Source organism: Alligator sinensis, unplaced genomic scaffold (genome assembly GCF_000455745.1).
Source record: "Alligator sinensis unplaced genomic scaffold, ASM45574v1 scaffold228_1, whole genome shotgun sequence".
Classification (NCBI taxonomy): Eukaryota; Metazoa; Chordata; order Crocodylia; family Alligatoridae; genus Alligator; species Alligator sinensis.
Window position 1 is genome coordinate 1,888,957 of NW_005842044.1, and position 17,248 is coordinate 1,906,204.

At 56.7% G+C, this 17,248-nt stretch overlaps 1 protein-coding gene and 1 long non-coding RNA gene across 2 annotated transcripts in view; one reads left to right on the forward strand and one right to left on the reverse strand.

Annotated features, from left to right (window-relative positions):
• The first annotated feature begins 4,427 nt into the window (after window positions 1-4,427).
• The window catches only part of FAM92B (family with sequence similarity 92 member B), a 20,862-nt gene continuing 8,041 nt past the window's right edge, over window positions 4,428-17,248 (forward strand). Inside the window, exons 1-4 of the mRNA XM_025203089.1 lie at window positions 4,428-4,588; window positions 15,345-15,579; window positions 16,263-16,331; window positions 16,409-16,510. Of these exons, the coding sequence (XP_025058874.1) occupies window positions 4,428-4,588; window positions 15,345-15,579; window positions 16,263-16,331; window positions 16,409-16,510 (567 nt within the window). The remainder of the gene's footprint in view (window positions 4,589-15,344; window positions 15,580-16,262; window positions 16,332-16,408; window positions 16,511-17,248) is intronic.
• Window positions 7,116-17,248, reverse strand: part of LOC112550164 — a 23,731-nt gene continuing 13,598 nt past the window's right edge. Inside the window, exon 3 of the long non-coding RNA XR_003093836.1 lies at window positions 7,116-7,214. This is a non-coding gene — a long non-coding RNA (uncharacterized LOC112550164). The remainder of the gene's footprint in view (window positions 7,215-17,248) is intronic.

The window sequence follows — 17,248 nt, forward strand, 5'->3', positions numbered from 1 at the left end:
CCTATGGTACTGCCCTGCTCCGACCCACCTCCCGGGGTCCTGTGCACCCAAAGGGCCAGGCCCTGCCTGCCCTGAGGGCCACGGGAATGAGTGCAGGCTCAGGAGCCGTTGTTTTTCTGGGAAGGGCAATTTAGGCTTGGGGCATTTGGGGGGGGCTGGCTCAGGGTGGCACCGGCCCACCAGAGAGCACAGGGATGTTGCACCCAGGCTCAGTTCTCCAGAGCCTCCCTCTCATCCACGTTGGCCCTCATCGCACTCAGGACCTGGCCACAGCACGACGACCACTCCCCGATGCCCAACGTGGTCACTGGAGGAAGCCGCGTTGCCACAGGTGGAGCAAACCGCTGCATGCATCCATCGGTGCATCCCATACCAGGGACTATTGCTATGTTCCCCTCTCTTCCCTCCAGAAGCAGATAGCACCCCCAAACCCAGAGCAGGGTGCATGCTCCTCTCCCCTCTCCCAGCTCAGTGGCCTGCAAGGGGACCAGGAGCGTTTAGGACTCAGTAGATATGAGCCGGCAGTCTCCCAGAGGGGAGCTGGGCACACAGGGGGCCTAAGGGCTGCATGCCCAGGGGTGGGAGCCATCCCCACAAGGGGATTGTTTTATTCCCCTGCCCAATTTATGGCCTGGCATATTTTTGTGAATGGAGGAGAGTAACCCGAGAGCAGCCCAGGAAGACCGCGGAGGGAGCGGAGCAGATGGAGACCTCGGCGGGCGCGGGAAGGTCGCCAGCCAGGCAGGGGCACCGAGGATGCAGGCGGCCGTGAGCGACGCGGCCAGATGCACTGGGCCGTCATTGCTGGGAGGTTACGCAGACGCCAAGAAACACGAGATGGAAAAGACCTATGAAGTCATCGGTTCCAGCCCCTCCAAACAGGGCAGGATTGTCCTGACGCTACAGGACCCCGCGCCACTGCCAGACCCGCTCTAAAGTCTCCGATGGGGCTTTGACCACCTGCCCTGGGAGGATAATCCCTCCTGCTCCACAAACAGATCTCCCCACCCCCAACGCTTCGTTTTCCTGCTACTCGTGCAGATCTCTGCAGCCCAGCCCCGGGGCGCAGCACGCGAGTGCCTCAGGATCTGTGGGGTTTTCATCTTTGCAAATCCCCAGGGGCAGGACCAGAGTGGACGCGGACTTTCAGAGAACATAAACACCTTGCCCAAGGTCATGCGAAAAGCCTGTGGCAGAGAAGGGACTGTAAGCCCGGTCCACAGCCATAACCCCTGAGTAATCCTTCCTCTTGCTCCTGACTATCTGCCCTTCTTGGCCAGGCCCCTGCAGAGGGGAAACCCAGTGCACCAGCTGCAGACTTGACAGCAGTGTCTCATGAGATGGGCTGCTAGGCTTGTAGTCTGTGCACCTTCTTCCACAGGAGCAAGGCAGCTCCCATGCCCTGGCCGCTACGCCGGCACTGCCGTTGTACCATCACACTCGCCGTTCACCCAGCCAACTCCCCCTCTCCTAGGCCAGGCGTGCTCAGCCCCCAGCTCGCAGGCTATATCTAGCCCATGGAGCCGTGTCTTCTGGTCTGCAGCGCTCCCCTGGCTCCAAAAACTGGGCAGTGAGGGAGCAGTGGCTGCTCTCCTGCTGCCAAATTTCCAGACCCACGGGCCGGATAGCATGGCCCTATCCACTAAATGAGGTGCATGGGGGAGACGACTTGGAGCCCAATCTGGGTGCTGAGCCAGGCCCACAGAGGCCCAATCCTGACACGTGGGGGCCAATCCAGCCTGCAGACCAGCTCCACACCACTCATTCAGCCCATGAGGCCAAAAAGGTAGAGAGCACCCGCTGTCCTAGACAAAACCCCAAGCATCCCTGCAACATCCAAGGGTCAGTGGCAAAGAAGGGGTGGGAGATGCTGCCCTTTTCCCCCAGCTGGCACCGGGAGCCCCTGAGCTCACACATTGCAAGGGCTTTGCAGCACTCTCCGTCTCAGGGCTTCGTGCATGAGCCCTTCCCCGGCACGCTCTCCTCCACCCCCAGCGCCGGCAAAGGCAGCTTGCAAAAAAGAGCACGTCATGACTGATGGATGAGGCGGCCGCACCGCGTCTGGGGACAGGATGTGGCTAGGAAGGGTTTAACCAGCCACCACGGACGGGCTGCCAGCGAGGAAAGCCAGGCTGGAACGGTGCCCCCGGCAAGACCTACTGGCTCACAGATCCTGGAGCTGGATGCACCAGGGCTTCACCTCCGCGGTCCCTATAATTAGGGAAAAGGTTCCTGGGGCTGTCAGCAGGATGCATTCCTCAGCAATTATCTCGCAGTCAGAGGAGGGCATTGCCCTGGCACCACCTGCATGGACCTGAGACCACAGGGATGGGCAGAGCAGGAGAAGCAGAAGGGGATAGACAGGCAGCCCTGGCTGCTAGGCCCTGGGAAATTATCGACCCCATCCTCTGCGGCTTCCTGCAGGAGGGTACCCACGCTCCTCTCAGTTCAAAGAAAGCTTCCTACGCTGGAGCTCTTGGCTCGGGGGTGGGACACGTTGGCCCAATTGCAATTATTAAGACACTTAAAGCGCGTTTAACCTGGGAGCCTTTATTCTCCCCTTTCAATGTAACCACTAATTCCTCCTAAATGGCCTGCTCTGTGCCCGGAGCGAGACAAAGGCTGCAATGTTTCGCCTGAAACGGCACATGTTGCCGGCACTGGAGCGGCCGAGGGGAAGGTGCAGCCTCCGAGGGGAAATCAAGCACGGCGGCTGCTCTCCAGGACCACGCCACGCAACGCCAACCCGCCTTGCTCCTCCGGAGAAGGCCTCCCGATGCCTTGGGGCAGCCCAGGGTTGACCCCCTGCCCCAGCCTGGCCGGCTGGACTTTGCACCGGCCTCTTCTGCTGAATGAACGCGGGAGCCCCCCGCTAGTCTCCATTGTGTGCGCAGAGAAAAACTGCGCCGAATACCACGGGATTGGCTCCGTCTGCTCCAGGGAGGCTTGGCCACACCGCAAGCTGGAGAGGCACTGGCAGGGCTGCATGGGGGATGCTTGGGAGAGGGAGGAGGGACCCCGGGCAGGACTGATGTGCATCCACAGACCTGTGTGTGGGGCCCCGGCATACCAGCAGAGAGGGGCAGGGGCAATGATCCCCTTTCTCCTGACCACGGAGCTCCCCCATACCCCCAAAGAGGGGGAAAGAAACCCCAGCAGCCATCTGTGTCCCAACCACCCTGGGAGAGGGCAATCCCCTGCTAGGCGCCTCTCCTTGGCTGCCTTCCCTGCAGGAGCCCGGCAGGGACTTCAAGTTAAAGCGTGGTTCATCCTAAAGTTATGCTTTTTTTTTTTTTTTTTTTGCAACCAGCTATTCAATCTCCCCAGGCCAAACCCGCTCCAAGGGTGTAATCCAGGGCTGGAAGCGCAGTCAGCAGGGGTGAATTTGGCCCCATCTGCATAGCAATAACATATAACATCACTTTCCTTGGAAGCCAGCATGCCTCAGACGCGGTATTGATCCAACAAAATACACCCCCTGGCAAGAGCCTGGCTTGAGCCTTCACCAAATGGTTCTTATAAACTCCTTGCATCGCATACGGCGAACCCAGCCCCCCGCTCGGCGTGCGCTCGGTTTGTCCGGCCAACTCCGCGCCACATTCTTCAGATGCCAAGCAGGGTTTATCAGCGCCGAGAAGATCTGGGCCTCCTCGGAGACCTCCAGCTGCACAGATAGTTGAGGATTTCTTAACACTTAATTCCTCTAAGAAAAAGGAGTTGCGGGAGGAAGTCTTTCCCAACACTGGCTTGTGTCAAGGCTCCCCCGTCCCAGTATGAGGTTATCTCTGCGTACAGGCCCAATGGGTAAAACAGATGGCAAAAGCACATGTAAAAGCCATCCACTCCTTCAGGGCGGAGGAGAGAAAGCCCCATAAAGCAGAGCACAAAGGGAGAAACACAAACACATTTTTAGCATGCCGGGCTGCCAAAGGGAGGATGAGACGGGAACGGTTTGCTCCTATCCCCCAAACAGCCGCAGCAAAAACCTCTTGCTCGCGGATACCAAGGGGGGAACAAAAAAATAAATTAAAAAAAAAAAAATCAAACCCAACAAGCAAAGGAGGAGGTGGGAGAAAGCCAGGCCCAATACGCAGTGGATACGCAGCCCCTAGCACCCACGTGCTATCGGCTGCTTGAAATGCAGCCTGTAATTAAACAGCTGTGTTTGCTTTAATGCACGATTTGGAGTTTGTTTAAACACAATTTTTTTAAGTGCCGCGAGCATCGGGATTAATATATTTCTTAAATATTTTGCTGCGGCTGACAATGCTTTTTTGATCTGTGAAAGGGGAGGAGGAGTGGGGAGGGAAAGGCAACGGGACGGTTTTGGGCGAGGGAAATTGAATGGAGAATCAACACTCATCAGACGTCGGGACGTGTGCAGATATCCCAGATGCCAAAAAAAAAAAGCTGGCCGTAAACAAGAGATGGACCGTGTTGCATCTGAACCAGCAACCGCCGCAAATGCACGTGCAAAGAGTTTGCAATGGTGCCCTCCTGGGTCTCGTGAGCAGGATGTGCGTGCAGCTGGGCCGGGTATAAAGCTGGGTTTAACAGCTGGAGATGCAAGTCCCAGCAAACTGGGCAGGTAGGTGACTCAAGCTACTGCCATGCTTTAGTTGCTGGAAGGGGGAGGAAGACCCAGCCTGGGGTCATAGCAGGTAGCTGTCAATGCACCAACCCCGATCCCACCCAGCACGGCGGTGCAGTTGTGTTAGCCCTGGGCCCGCTTGTTCCTGCCGTGCCCCGGTTCTCGGCTGCCACGTGCATCTGCACGTACAGAAATCTGGTTCTGCCTGGACCCGAACAGACCCAAACTCCAGTGCCACCCACCTTCCTCCCCCAGCTGCGGGGCCCTGCCGCCTCCATCCCAGACCCTGAGCCCCCGCAGAGGAGAGGCACGAGAGCTGTCCTGTGTCCCCAGGCCAGAAGACAGGCAGAGGCAGCTCCCCTATGCTGAACCCAGAAGGGCTCCGAGGCTGCCCCTGCTCCCGGACTCCTGTGATCGCTGCATGAATCTCATTGGAAAGAGGAGGGGAAAAATCCTGTCTCTGCTGGTTGCGGAGAGAAAAAGAGCTTGAAAACACCCAATGGCTCAGACACCCAAAGACACTTCTGCGTTTCCAATCGTAGGATTCGGGTGCCAGAATTAGGATTCACTTGGGGTTTGCCTGGCTGAGGTCAGCGTTGGCATCACCCAGGCATGCTAGTGCCCTGCAAAACCGCCGGCAGCAGAGCAGGAAAGCAGCCACGGATCTGTGCCCTGCCAGCCTTCCCCACGCCCTTCCTGCTCGGTCCCTGGGGACGGAGGCCGAGGCAGCCAGGAGCTGGGAAAGCATCTTGGGGAACTGCAAGCAGACACAGCAGTGCCAGGCATCTGTACACCCGGGCGTGACTCAGTGCAAGACTTGGGGAGGCAGTCAGCAAAGCCTCCTCCCTCCAGGGACACAGCAGCACAGATGCAACCTAAAGAGCTGGAAGCCGAAGCCCCTGGAGCCGAGTCCCGGCTTCCCAAGCTCCGTTGTCTCCCTTCCCCCAGCAGCCACTGCCGAGACCTGTGCCAGACCCGGGCAGGAGTGGGGCTGAGCAGGCAGTAAACCTTTCCTTGCCAGGGTCCAGAGAACAGCCTGGCCTCTTGCCAGGACCACGCTTTGCCCCAAGTGGCTGCTCTATTCATACCAGAGCAGTGCCCCTGGAAGCTTGCTGGGTGCCCGTGGGTTGCTGTCACCCCGTGCATACAACCCAGCTCGCACAGAGAGGTTTAGCAACTGCTGGCTTCAGGGGGCAAAACTCCACCAGCCATGGTAGGACTCTGCTGGCTGCATTGGACCTGCAGCAAGCAAGTAGGGAATCCCCCCACCTTGGCAAAGCTGGGGCAGCAAACTCAGGGCAAAGGCAGCCCCTGCTCCTGGCTGAGCATGCTGGCATGATTTAATAGGAACCAGAGCATGACAGCAGGCTCCCTGCCCAACTGCGCTGTCCAGCAGGAGCTACTTGCTGCCTGAGAGCTCCTGCTCCCCCGAGGGCAGACTCAGCAGGCGGAGGAGAACCTGACACCGAGCGTGGCAGCAGGGCCCACGCCGCAAAGCTGAGAGCCAGCCGAGCAGAGCCAGGAGATGCTCAGACAGACACGCATGCCGGTCTTCTCTGCTGCATGGGGAAGCCGGCCTGCCAGCTATGCAGAGCAGCAGTGCGCAGGCTGGGGTTAAGCCCTTGGACAGGTCCCCATCCTGGCTGCAAAGGGGCTGCATTCCCAAAACTGGCAGAGAGCAAATCCAGGCACCCTTCTTCTTGCCCCAGCCACCAAGGGGACAGCACACCCCCTTCCTAGGAGCAGCCAGACAGCTCTCCCAGGCAGCAACAGGACAGCTGTGCCCTTGCCGGCGGTCGGGTCAGCGACCACCCCAGCGTTGACCCTGGAGGCAGCTCCGGTGCCAGGTGCATTTATTGCTGCTTAACCCTGCCGGGCAGCTCAGGCACTCGGTCACAAGATGTGCAAGCATTTGCCTCCACGCCCTGGGTTCAAGTCCTTTGATTCAAATCACCGCGCTGCGGGTATCTCATCTCTGCCGATGTGCGTGCCGTTGGCTTGCAAAGTTCTCTATTGCCCTCTACTGGGACCGGGGCAGAGAGACCGGTGCCCGAGGCCCTGCACGCGCACTCGGACGCGGAGAAAGCATCCCTGCCCCCTAGACCAAGGGGGGGACCCAGCTCAGAGGCCCTCCGAGCCTGTTCATCCATGTCTCGGGGCACGGGAAAGCCACAGTAGACGTGGCCAGGAGAGGGAGGTGCAGTGCAGGATGCTGCCAAGAGCAAAGCACCACCCAAGCTCAGGGCTTCTCATGCCCCATGGGGTAACGGGCCAGCTGGACCCCCAGCTGGGCAGCATCACAGGGGCATGTCCCCCTGGCCTCTGTGCCATGATGGGCAGTTGCTGTCAGGCTTGCCCTGCCTGCTCCATCGTGCTAGTGCCTGGAAAGGAGACTGCGAGGCCAGCTCAGAAGGGCCCTGAGCAGCAAGTGGGCCAGCCAGCTTCAGCAGGGTACTGCCCTACACATGCCAGCTCCCACTCATGAGCCACGCAGGAGCTCTCCCCACTGCGAGGTCCCCACGGATGCATCACAGATTCTGCACCCCAGCAGGAGGCTTCTTCCGTCATCACCATTTCCCCTCTTGCAAACCACTCGGTGCAGTCCTTGAAACCAGACAGGACTCTGAAAGCAAAAAATCAGAAGACAAAACCCACGGCCTAGTACATATAGTATGGGGACTGGAGTCATAGCATGTGTGTGTGTGTGGGGGGGCGGTTGCACGTGTGTGGGTGCATGCATGTGGGTGTGTATGTGCATGTGTTTGTGGGTATGTGAGGGTGTGCGTGTGTGTGGGTGTATACATGTGTGCGCAGGTGCAAGAAAGTACATGTGTGCATGCATGTATGTGCATGTGTTTGTGCGTGGGTACATGCATGTGGATGTGTACATATATGTTTGTGGGCATGTGCGGGTACGTGCATGTGGGGGGGACGCAAGCATGTGGGCATATACATGCATGTGTGTGGGTGCAGGTATGTACATGTGTTTGTGTGAGCATGCATGTGTGGGTACATGCATACATATGGGTGTGCACACGTGTAGGCGCATGTGTGTGGATGCATGAATGTGGGAGTGTGCATGTGTGTTTGCATGTGTGCACAGGTAGCTGCAGCCCGTGCCAGGCGCCAGTGCACTGGTACATCTGTAGCAGCCTTTGCCAAGGGCTCATCTGGCTTTGCAAATTGCTAGAAAGGTCCAAACAGCAAGAGCTGGAAGGAGAAGCCTCCCCGACTCCTGGCTGCAGTTGGTTGCCGCTTGCAGTCGCTCACCTGAAGCCCACGCCTTCCCCAAAAGTCCTTCGAGATGGGCTGGGGGAGGAATTCCCACCATGACAAAATGCTCCAAGCCTAACCAATGCTGCCAGGCCCTGCACATCCCCATGGCAAGGAACAGCTCCCACCCCACGGGCTGGTTAGACAGGGCGGGAGGGCCTGTTATCCACATATGATAGCGGGGAGCAGGGGCAGAGGGTTGTGCCCAGATCACAGGGGAATCTGGGGTTGAGCGAGGAAGCAAGTGCGAGGTTCTTGGGTGAGCCTGTTGCCGCCGCCATGATCCCACACTCCCCCTCCGGCTCTGCAGGGCTCCGACAGATGCATGGTCTCTGCTCGGTCTATTCGACAGAGCAAAGAGGGCCTGGAGCCCTCTGACCTGCATGAGCCTAGGAGCCGAGCCGGCCCCGGCTTCCTCCAAGCGGAGCTGATGGAGTCCAGGCTGCGTCTTCCCCAGCCCCTTGGCTGATTGCTCCCCTCCACCATCAGCAGGGCCCCAGCCAGGATCGAGCTGGCTTCTGGGGCAAAGCCCAACACCTTCAGCGCCCCAATGTGAGCCTGACATCACAGCTGCTGGCACGCATGGACAAATTTGTGCACAAAAACCCAAACCCCTTCAGGGTCCTTAATGTCCATGAGCACAGGGCTGGCATTCGCAGAGCCGCCATTGCAACTGCTTCAGTGAACCGCTGTCCGGCGGCGAGTGCTCGGCGTAGAGCCAAGGGGGAGGTATCCCCTTGTAAGGGAGGGGGCTCAGGATTTCCCCAGCCAGGCCCAGGGCAGGAAGGGAGCTCAGCCCAATTTCATAGGGCCCAGACTGTCCTTGCCCCATCAGCCATGGAGACATCCCGTGCCCCCTGGCATCTGGACGGAGGCCCTTGCAAAGGCTGTCCTGGTGGCTGTCCTTCCTTGTAGACCCGCAGGCTCTTTGCCAACACTCAGGGAAGCCTCAAACACCCTGAGACCAGGCACAGCCTTATTCCCATTTTACAGAAGGGAAAACCTGGGCCTCTGGCTTGCGTCATGGAGGGAAGCCTCAGCCAAGCCAGGGATGAAACCCAGACCCCCGGACTCCTTGACAGCAGTTTCAAGGCCAAGAGGCACCACGGTGATGATCTAAATCGGGCCTCGAGCACAGCACAGAGCAGAGAATTAATCCGGTGCCGCGACCGCAAGGCTATCCTTCCTGGCCCTCCGGCTACTAAATCAGACTCCATCCCCTGGAGCAGGATAAAGGGAGACAGCAAGAAGCCGCCTCTCGCTAACGATCTTCCAGAGGAGTATAACTAATGGCGTGTGAGCCGCTCCAAGCAGCAGGGGAGAGAGGGAAGGGGAAAAAAGAGCCCATTCTTCAGCTTCTGTCTCTGCAGAAGATATTGAATTTAGATTAGACTTAATCCTCCGGCAGACAGTGAGCGAGAGCCCAGGCCACGGGGAGCAGGCTGCACATGCCCGGCTGGAACATGCACGCACCGACGCGCTGTGCAGACCTCTCCGCTCCAGGCCCCAACGATGGGGAGAGAAGGGCTTTCCCCCACCTCCCCAGAGCATCCCAAAGCACTGCGAGGCGGGGAGAAGAGCCCCGACACCAAGACACCTGTTCCACCCTCTGTCCCCCATCTCCCAAGACTAAGCATCTCGGTGGGGATTAGCTCTCCAGTAGCAAAGGTGCCTCTCCAACCAACTCAGAAAGGGGATTAACCAAGGGAACAAGCCCTCCCTGGGGAGCTCATGAATCCACCACTGGTAGGCATCTCTGCACCGAGCTTTCCAAAAAAACCAGACATGCTGCCTTGCAGCCAGGAACGAGGGGCGGATGCGGCAGTAGCTGGGCAGCATTCCCCAGGCTGCGTGGTGCCGGCCGGATTCGTGCAGTATTTTCTACGTTTAAAATCCAAGTAATGCACACCGGGAGAGCTAGACCTTTGGGATGGGGCCCAAACTAGAGCCAGGCAAAGCAAAGGACAGAAGGCAGGGAGACTCGCCAACTTGGATGCCTGGGGACCGGTCTGGTACCACGGTCAGGTCCAGACCTGCAAGGAGCCGATATTGTACGGAGGCGAGTGCCAATAGTTCTCAGGGAGGCAGAAATGCCCTCTGGGCTTGCAAGATGCTGACATGGAGGAGCCCCAGGGCAGTGCAGAGGGGAGACAAGACCCCCTTCCGCTCCTCGGTGGGGCACGGCGGCTTCGCAGCGCCGTTTCGATGCACCCTGCAATGCAGCAGTGCAGACCGCAGTCCCACCTTGCTAGAGAAAGGCAACGTGGGCGAGGCAGGTAAGCAGCAAGAGGGCACCCAGCTCACTTCCCAGAGCTGTTGGCACCGGGAGAGCTGCCATCGTAGCCCCTCCAAGCTGCAGGGTTGTGGAGGGCGCCCCTCGATTGCTGCCTGCCCCGGATGGGTGGCAGAAAGGAATGAGCTGGCCGTCACGGGAGGTCTCCCTTTGAAGCACAGGCCCGGTGGCAGGTGTTGTGAATGGGGAGCTATGGGGGCTCGAAGAAACAGGTGCACTGTCCTCCTGCAGAGCTCAAAGGGTGCCTCTCCCCCTTCATTACCCTGCCTGGCAGCACAGGGCAGGGAGGATGCTCGTGTGCTGGGGAAGGGTGCACGGCCGTGGAGCGGGAGCTAGGGCAGGTGAACAGGGAGAGAGGAAAAGCAGCGGTAGGATGGGCAGGGAGACCGCACAGGCCCAGTTACCCCGGGAAACCCTCGACGGGCTCCACCCAGCCGCCCGCGCTGTGTTGGCAGGGTTTCCATACCAACCCTGAGCGTCAGCCAAGGGAGCAGCTGTGCCTCCCTCCCCAGCTCCGCCGCCTGTGACCCCCGCCCGGGCTTGCTCTCACAGCCATGAACATCGTCCTCTCCAGGTAAGGTGCCTTGCCCCCCTCACCCCACCTGCCCATCCTGGGCAAGGCGCTGCAGCGAGGGGGCCGATCCCCCCGAACCAAGTCACCTCAAACCTTCCCTTCTGCACCGTGGGTGCAAGCACGGCCGCTTTGCTCCCGGGGCGGCGCATGCACGCTGCAAGGACCCACCTGGAAAGCCAACACCAGAAAGGGCTCCTTCACACCAGTGAAGGAGAGGTGCCCTAAGTGCCAAGAAAGTGTCCCTGGGGAGGAAAGCCTGGAGATGGGCCAAGAAGGGATATTGTGGGTGTAGGTGACAGTGATGGCAAGTTTGCATGAAGACGACAAGGGGGCAGGGGTGTTTTATCCCAGCTGCTCCTCTACCCAGAAAGATCCAAGGGATTATTATGAACTTCAGAGTCGGGAGCTGCCTGTAGCCGTCAGCTCCTCGAGAGACCCCAGCTGGAAAGGAGTGATTGTTTTGCTTGAGGTTTTGTGCATCCCCGCCAGGCTGCCGGCCAAAGGGCTCAGCGTGCTCATCCCTGCACCGCAGCTGCTTGCACCCTGGTCCCTGCTACGCACCAACGCTGCAGCAGTCGTGCTGGCTCAGCTGGCACTGCCTGCAGATGCACACAGCAGTGACTGCACCAGGGAGGCCAGGTCCTGCATCCAAGGGAACAAAGCAGCCCCGCATGGACACAGGGCTCTCGCTTCGGGCTGCAAAAGCAACCCTTTGCATTGTCCTCTCAGCTCTGAGGGTACAAGGTGGAGGAGGTGTCTCCCATCTACATCCTCCGGTTGAGAAACATGTGTAAAGCAGCAGCACTAGAAGTGCTGCATCTGCTGGCGCTGCAAGCCTGTCAAATGTCATGTGGCCTGTGCCAGATCCATGCGTTTTGCAGCAGGACTAGCACCAAGATCCTGCTGTAGGCTCTGCAGGGCCTCAAGGAAGAGAAAACACTCGGTCCCCAGAGATCCCCAGGCAGGAGGAGTCTGGCTGCAACTTCCTTCCTCCCCCGGCTCCACTGCCAAAGGGGGAGGACCTAGAAAAGATGCCTCTTTCTCCCTCCCCAGAAGGCAGATTTTTTTTTTTAAATGAATATATTTTGCGTTCCAGGTCAAATCAGCTAAATCGGGTCCAACTCATATCGATTGAGCAGAATGCAATCGTTCCAAAAACCGTATCGATTGAGCAGGCAGAACTCAAATGCTCTAAACACCATGTACGGCACTATGACTGGCGAGCATCCTCCATCCCAGGCTCTCACCCTGGGACTTCAGATGCTCCTAAACACACTAGCAGGCATCCTACATGCAGGTCCAAGCCGGCAAGGTCTGTCCCCACCGAGACACTTGATGTGAGCCAAAAGGTTAGCAAAACCCATCCCTGGAAGGCAGATTAGGCATTAGCCAAGGTCGCGTCCCTCCTGCTCGCCAGAGACAGTTCAGGCCAGGCTGCAAGGTGCCTACTGCTGCATCTCATTGCCTCCTCCCTCGTTAGGCTAATTCACAACTTACAGCTAGCGAGAGCATCATGGCTGGGGACTGGCTCCTCTTTCTCAGGGCTCACAGGCACCTTGCACCTGTGACCCAGAAACCTTCTCCAGACCCCTAACGGGGGTGGAAAAGATGGGTATTTTAACCCAAAGGAAAATGTCCCTCCAGGGAGTTTCATGTGGCCCACAACGGTCTGGTTGGGCTAAATCTGCAAACCAAAGAGGGCTCAGGGAGCAGGCACTGGTTACCGCAACATTATCGATTCTTTTCTAAACACCAAATAAGGCCCACAAGTATTTCCTATTCTTCTGCTGGCTTTATTTTCCAAATCTGAAGCTGTCCCAGGAGCGTGTGGGAAACAGGGGAACATTATAAAGTTCCCCACAAAAAATCTAACTAGCATTTTATTCTTTGACCTGCTGTGGCCAGACCTCAGTGATAGGGGATGAGAAGAAACCCCTCTTGAGACACCTTTCTCTCCCACTATGGCTTGTAGGAGACCCCCGGAGACGGGCCCTATGAGACAGCCTCACTTTAAAGCACAAAAAAAGCAGTGTTTTCAGGGAAGCAGAGCCAGACAGATGTTGGGGACAGATGACTTGTCCTCTGCCATCCCACCAGTGCTCCCCTAGCCAGGCTCACAAGGGCTTTCCACTAGCTCCTTCAGGAAAACACCTCACCTTCAGCCTGGCAGCACGCCGGTCTCCAACTCAGTGGTCTTCAACCTTTTTAGGCTCAAGGCACCCCTTGATCCTTCGGAAAATGCCAGCTCCTTGTTTTCACTTGTTTTTTGACCCGACAAAAACAACAAAATAATTGTTCTGTTGCAAAAAACTCTGAATATCCCGCAACAGGTCAGCCTGGTCTTGAACAGCAGGGATTCCTGTTTGAAATAGTCTCGTAAGTCTTGGTTGCACACCTAACGGTGCTTGAAAGGATCTCATGGCCCCCTGGTTGAGGATCACTGCTCTGACTTCCCATTCCCACTAGGTTTTCACCCAAGATTGTCAGCAGATTGTTCCTGAATTGTTCCATCCTATATACTTCAGCTCCATCAACACGTATCAGTAGGCAGGTGACATCGCTCCCCACCTCTCCTCCTTAGCCAAGCTGCATTCATTTAATCTCCCTGCACCTTTTCCCCCCAGTGTCAAGCCCTCCACCCACCCCCGGTCATGCTTGCTTGCAGGTCCCTGAACTCCCTCCTGGTAACAAGCTCCCAGAATTGAATGCAATCAAGTCGCACTGCAAACATGACTGGCTCTACCAAGTAGGGGATATGGGAAAGACTCGGGCAGCAAAGTCTTTGCTGCAGTGAGCCCACAAGGTCCAGGCACAGCCCTGAGCTGCCAAAGGCAGAGAGCACACTAGAAAGCCCTCTCTGCACAAACGTGATTTATTCTCAGCACAGCACCGGGTCGCAGGGGATGGGGAGGCAGTTAACTGCAGCGCCAAGACCAGAGAAATTTAAGGCCCTGCTGGTCTTTTGTGTCAAGCTCGCGTGATGGAGATGGAGAGGGAGGGAGATCAGCAGGTTTTATTAGGTGAGGCACAGCTGCAGGACTCGGAGCAGAGCCGCTGGGGGAAATAGGCATGGAGTCCACCGGCAGCAGGATCCTTCCCGTCCTTCCAAGACTGGAGGAGGGTCTGGCACTGATAGCTTGGCTTATAAAAAACAGTCCCTAATCGCTGCACGAGCTCACTGCTGCCATACAGGACCATGCCTGTGAGCAAAGAGGAGCTTAACACAGCTCCTGATGGCTTGCCTAGAAGGAGGTTCCTTTCGGGATCTTCTTAGGTGGAAAAGATGCCATCTAAGAACCGCCACTGACTGGGTCAGACCATCGGTCCATCCTGCCCAGCCTCCTGTGTCACGCCGCGGCAGAGAGCAAAGGCTGAAACGGAGAGTGAACTAGGTCTGACCAGGGTTTTTCCTCCCTGTTCCTCTCTCCCTTACAACCTCCAGCATTGAAGGTCTGGGATGTTTGGAGTCTAATTCCCACGCTCAATAGTGACGGATACCCCTTTCCTCCAAGAACATGTCCAGTCCCTTTTTGAGTTAGCTTCCACCTCCTCTGGTGGCAACGACGCCTACACTTTAATTGCACATTTTGTGAAAAAGAACTCCCTTTTCTTCATTTTCAACTTACCGCCTACTACTTACATGTTGTGACCCCTACTTCTTGTATAGTGAGAGAGACCATTACCTCGAGACTGCCAGAATTCAGGTTCAGGTCTCAGCCGCGGTACTGTATAGGTCAATGCGTCTCGACATTTTTGGACTCGAGAAACCCTTCATTCGACTTAAGCCACCCCTCCCTGGACTCAAGGCCCCCACTATAACTTGCAAATTAAGCAGCACCCTATTTCAACAACTAATTCATTTATTGCAATGCTTACCTCCTTGCAGAGAGACTGGGCAGTGGGGTGGGGGGTTGCTGTGGCAGAAACATGCTTGAATTTATATACTCAGTTTATATCCAAGGGATCACTATCAAAGGCACTGCAGGGTAGACTTAAAGAGATAGGGACCTGCACATCTGTATCTTCCCATCCATACTGCATAGGCCTAGCCAATGCACCAAACCATTCAACTCCATGCTAACCAGAACCTTGCTCCCACATGTTACAGCTAAGTCTGGCCACCAAACACTTCTAACACACACAGAATAACTGTCACGTGCTGTTGCCAAAAGTTGGAAGTTCAAGACAAAGACACGGCTTCTTACAGGGCCTTCTCTCTCAGTGCACGCAGAGGGGCCGCGTGCAAATTCCTTCCAGAAAACTGGTCCAACTATTTGGAAGGCAGCCTGGACCAGCTGCCTGACACTGAACGTTTCCAGCTACCAGAGCTGGCCCTTAAATAAGTCACTTTTCTCCAGAGGCAGAGATCCGCTGGGTTCTTGCATTTCTAACTTTGCTGATTCGGTGGTCAACTGACAACAGGGATCTAAATTTATGTGTGTGCAATGACCGATTGGGTGAACAGTTCTCCAATCTACACGTGCAAAAGCCCCATGACTGACACACAAAGCGGTGGTTTTCTAGATGCAAGAGAAATCATCCAACTCCAGTTTCTGATGCTAAGGCCATTGCAATGGTAATAGACAACTAAGCCAATATGCTTCCCTCCCCAGAGATAACCAAGTGAGGATCATGGAGAACACAGTAGCCAACGCAGAAAAATACTTTGGCCAGTTCTGCACGCTGATGGCCTCCTATGTCCGGAAGACTGCTAAGCTCCGGGACAAGTCAGACCTCCTGGTCAAACAGCTCCTCGACTATGCCAACACGGAGAACCCAGAGCTGAGAAGCACCATGAAAAACTTTGCGGAGGAATTAGCCAAAGTGCAGGATTACCGGCAGGCTGAGGTAAGAACCGTCCAAAACGCACAACCCTGACATGAAGCCCAGTAGCAGGGCAGAAAGCAGTAGTGCTCACACGTCTGCTTCTGTCCTAGGCCACCCATTGATGTCCTGTCCTAAGAGGGATGAAACCACAACTGCTCTCCCTGTTTGCGGGCTGAGAGTGGAGATCTGGGCAGCACTGATGAACCTTGCCAGCCTTCGAGCAAGGAACCAGGCTAAGCAGGGAGAGCGTTAGGGTTGAACATGTCTCAGCAGACAAGCAACCCCCAGTCTCCCCCTCTCCAGGGATCGTGGGACCTTTCCTTGGATTCACCTGGGGAGGAATTTGCAACCCTCTCCCATGCTCTGAATCTTGCTGGGCTTTATGGGTTCCAGGACTAGTCGTGCTTAACAGTGCTTTCCATGCCTACAACAGCCGGGTTCAAATCCAGCTCAGCCCAGCAGTGCATGTGCTGCCATTGCAGCTTAATGGCCTAGAGTAAAAAGCCTCCACTCTGGTCCTACTGAGAGGTGGCCACTATAAATTAAATTATCAGTGCCTAACAATCCCTCGAGATGGGTTCCCTACATCAGGGCTGATCACAGCAGCAGTACCATGGCCAGACCGCGAGACTCCCATCCTCATTCGGATGGAGTTTGTCACGTTCTCACTACACCCCATGTGTGAATTGCCTCTCCCCACTTAGGTAGAGAGGCTGGAAACGAAGGTCGTCGAGCCGCTGAAGCTGTACGGAGTCCGGCTCAAGCAGACACGGGTGAGTGCCACGTCACTGGACCGCCGTGGTACCCCAGAGCCAGCCAGCCCGGTACAACTACGCTTGCTCTATTCCAGGCGGAAATCAAGCGGTTCAACAGCGTCCGCAACAATGAGATAAAGCAGCTGGAGAAGCTGGAGAGGCTGCGGCAGAAGTCGCCGTCAGACCGGCACACCATCGTATCCTTCCCGATACCCGCACAGGGCCTGGGGCATGGCCTCCTGCTTGCTCACGCAGCCAAAAAGTAGCGAGCTCAGCAGCAAGGCAGGGGCAGAGGGAGGAAGCCGAGGCTCAGAGGCTTGTGTTTCACTTTGGTTTCCTCCAAATGTTTGCGCGGAGCAGTAGGGTCCCACCAAACCGATTGGAAACATCCCCTTGTCGGGAAACCGCCAACCCCAGCCAGGGAAAGCCAAAGCAGATGACAGCCTGCTGACGGCTGGGGAAGGAGCTGAGCTCAGATATCAGAGCACCATACAATGGGATTTACGGCTGGGAATCACCGACTTTCCCCACACACGTGTCCCATGTGAAAGGGGAGATTTCACACCTGCCACATCCAGACGTGGATCTGGCCATAAGAGCTCTGGGTCCCTTCCTCCCCAGAGCCCTGCTCTACAAGTCTGTCTCTGCAGGGCTTCAGCAGTATTCTCACTGTCAGCACTCACTGAATTAGGTGTGAGAGAGGAAGGGGGTGAATTTCCCTCCCCACTTCCACTCTCCAAGGGAAATTCGCCTTGTTACAGCCTCTTAGCGAGACAGAAGATTTCCTAAGGGATCATCTAGACAGCTCAAGAGATTTCCTTCTGCTTGGTAAAAAACATTTTAATGAGCAGCTCTTTCCAAAGCCTCTGGGTTTTTCCAAAGGAAGCAAGTCTCTGCTGAAAATCCCAGCAAATACTCGGGGGGGGGGGGGGCAG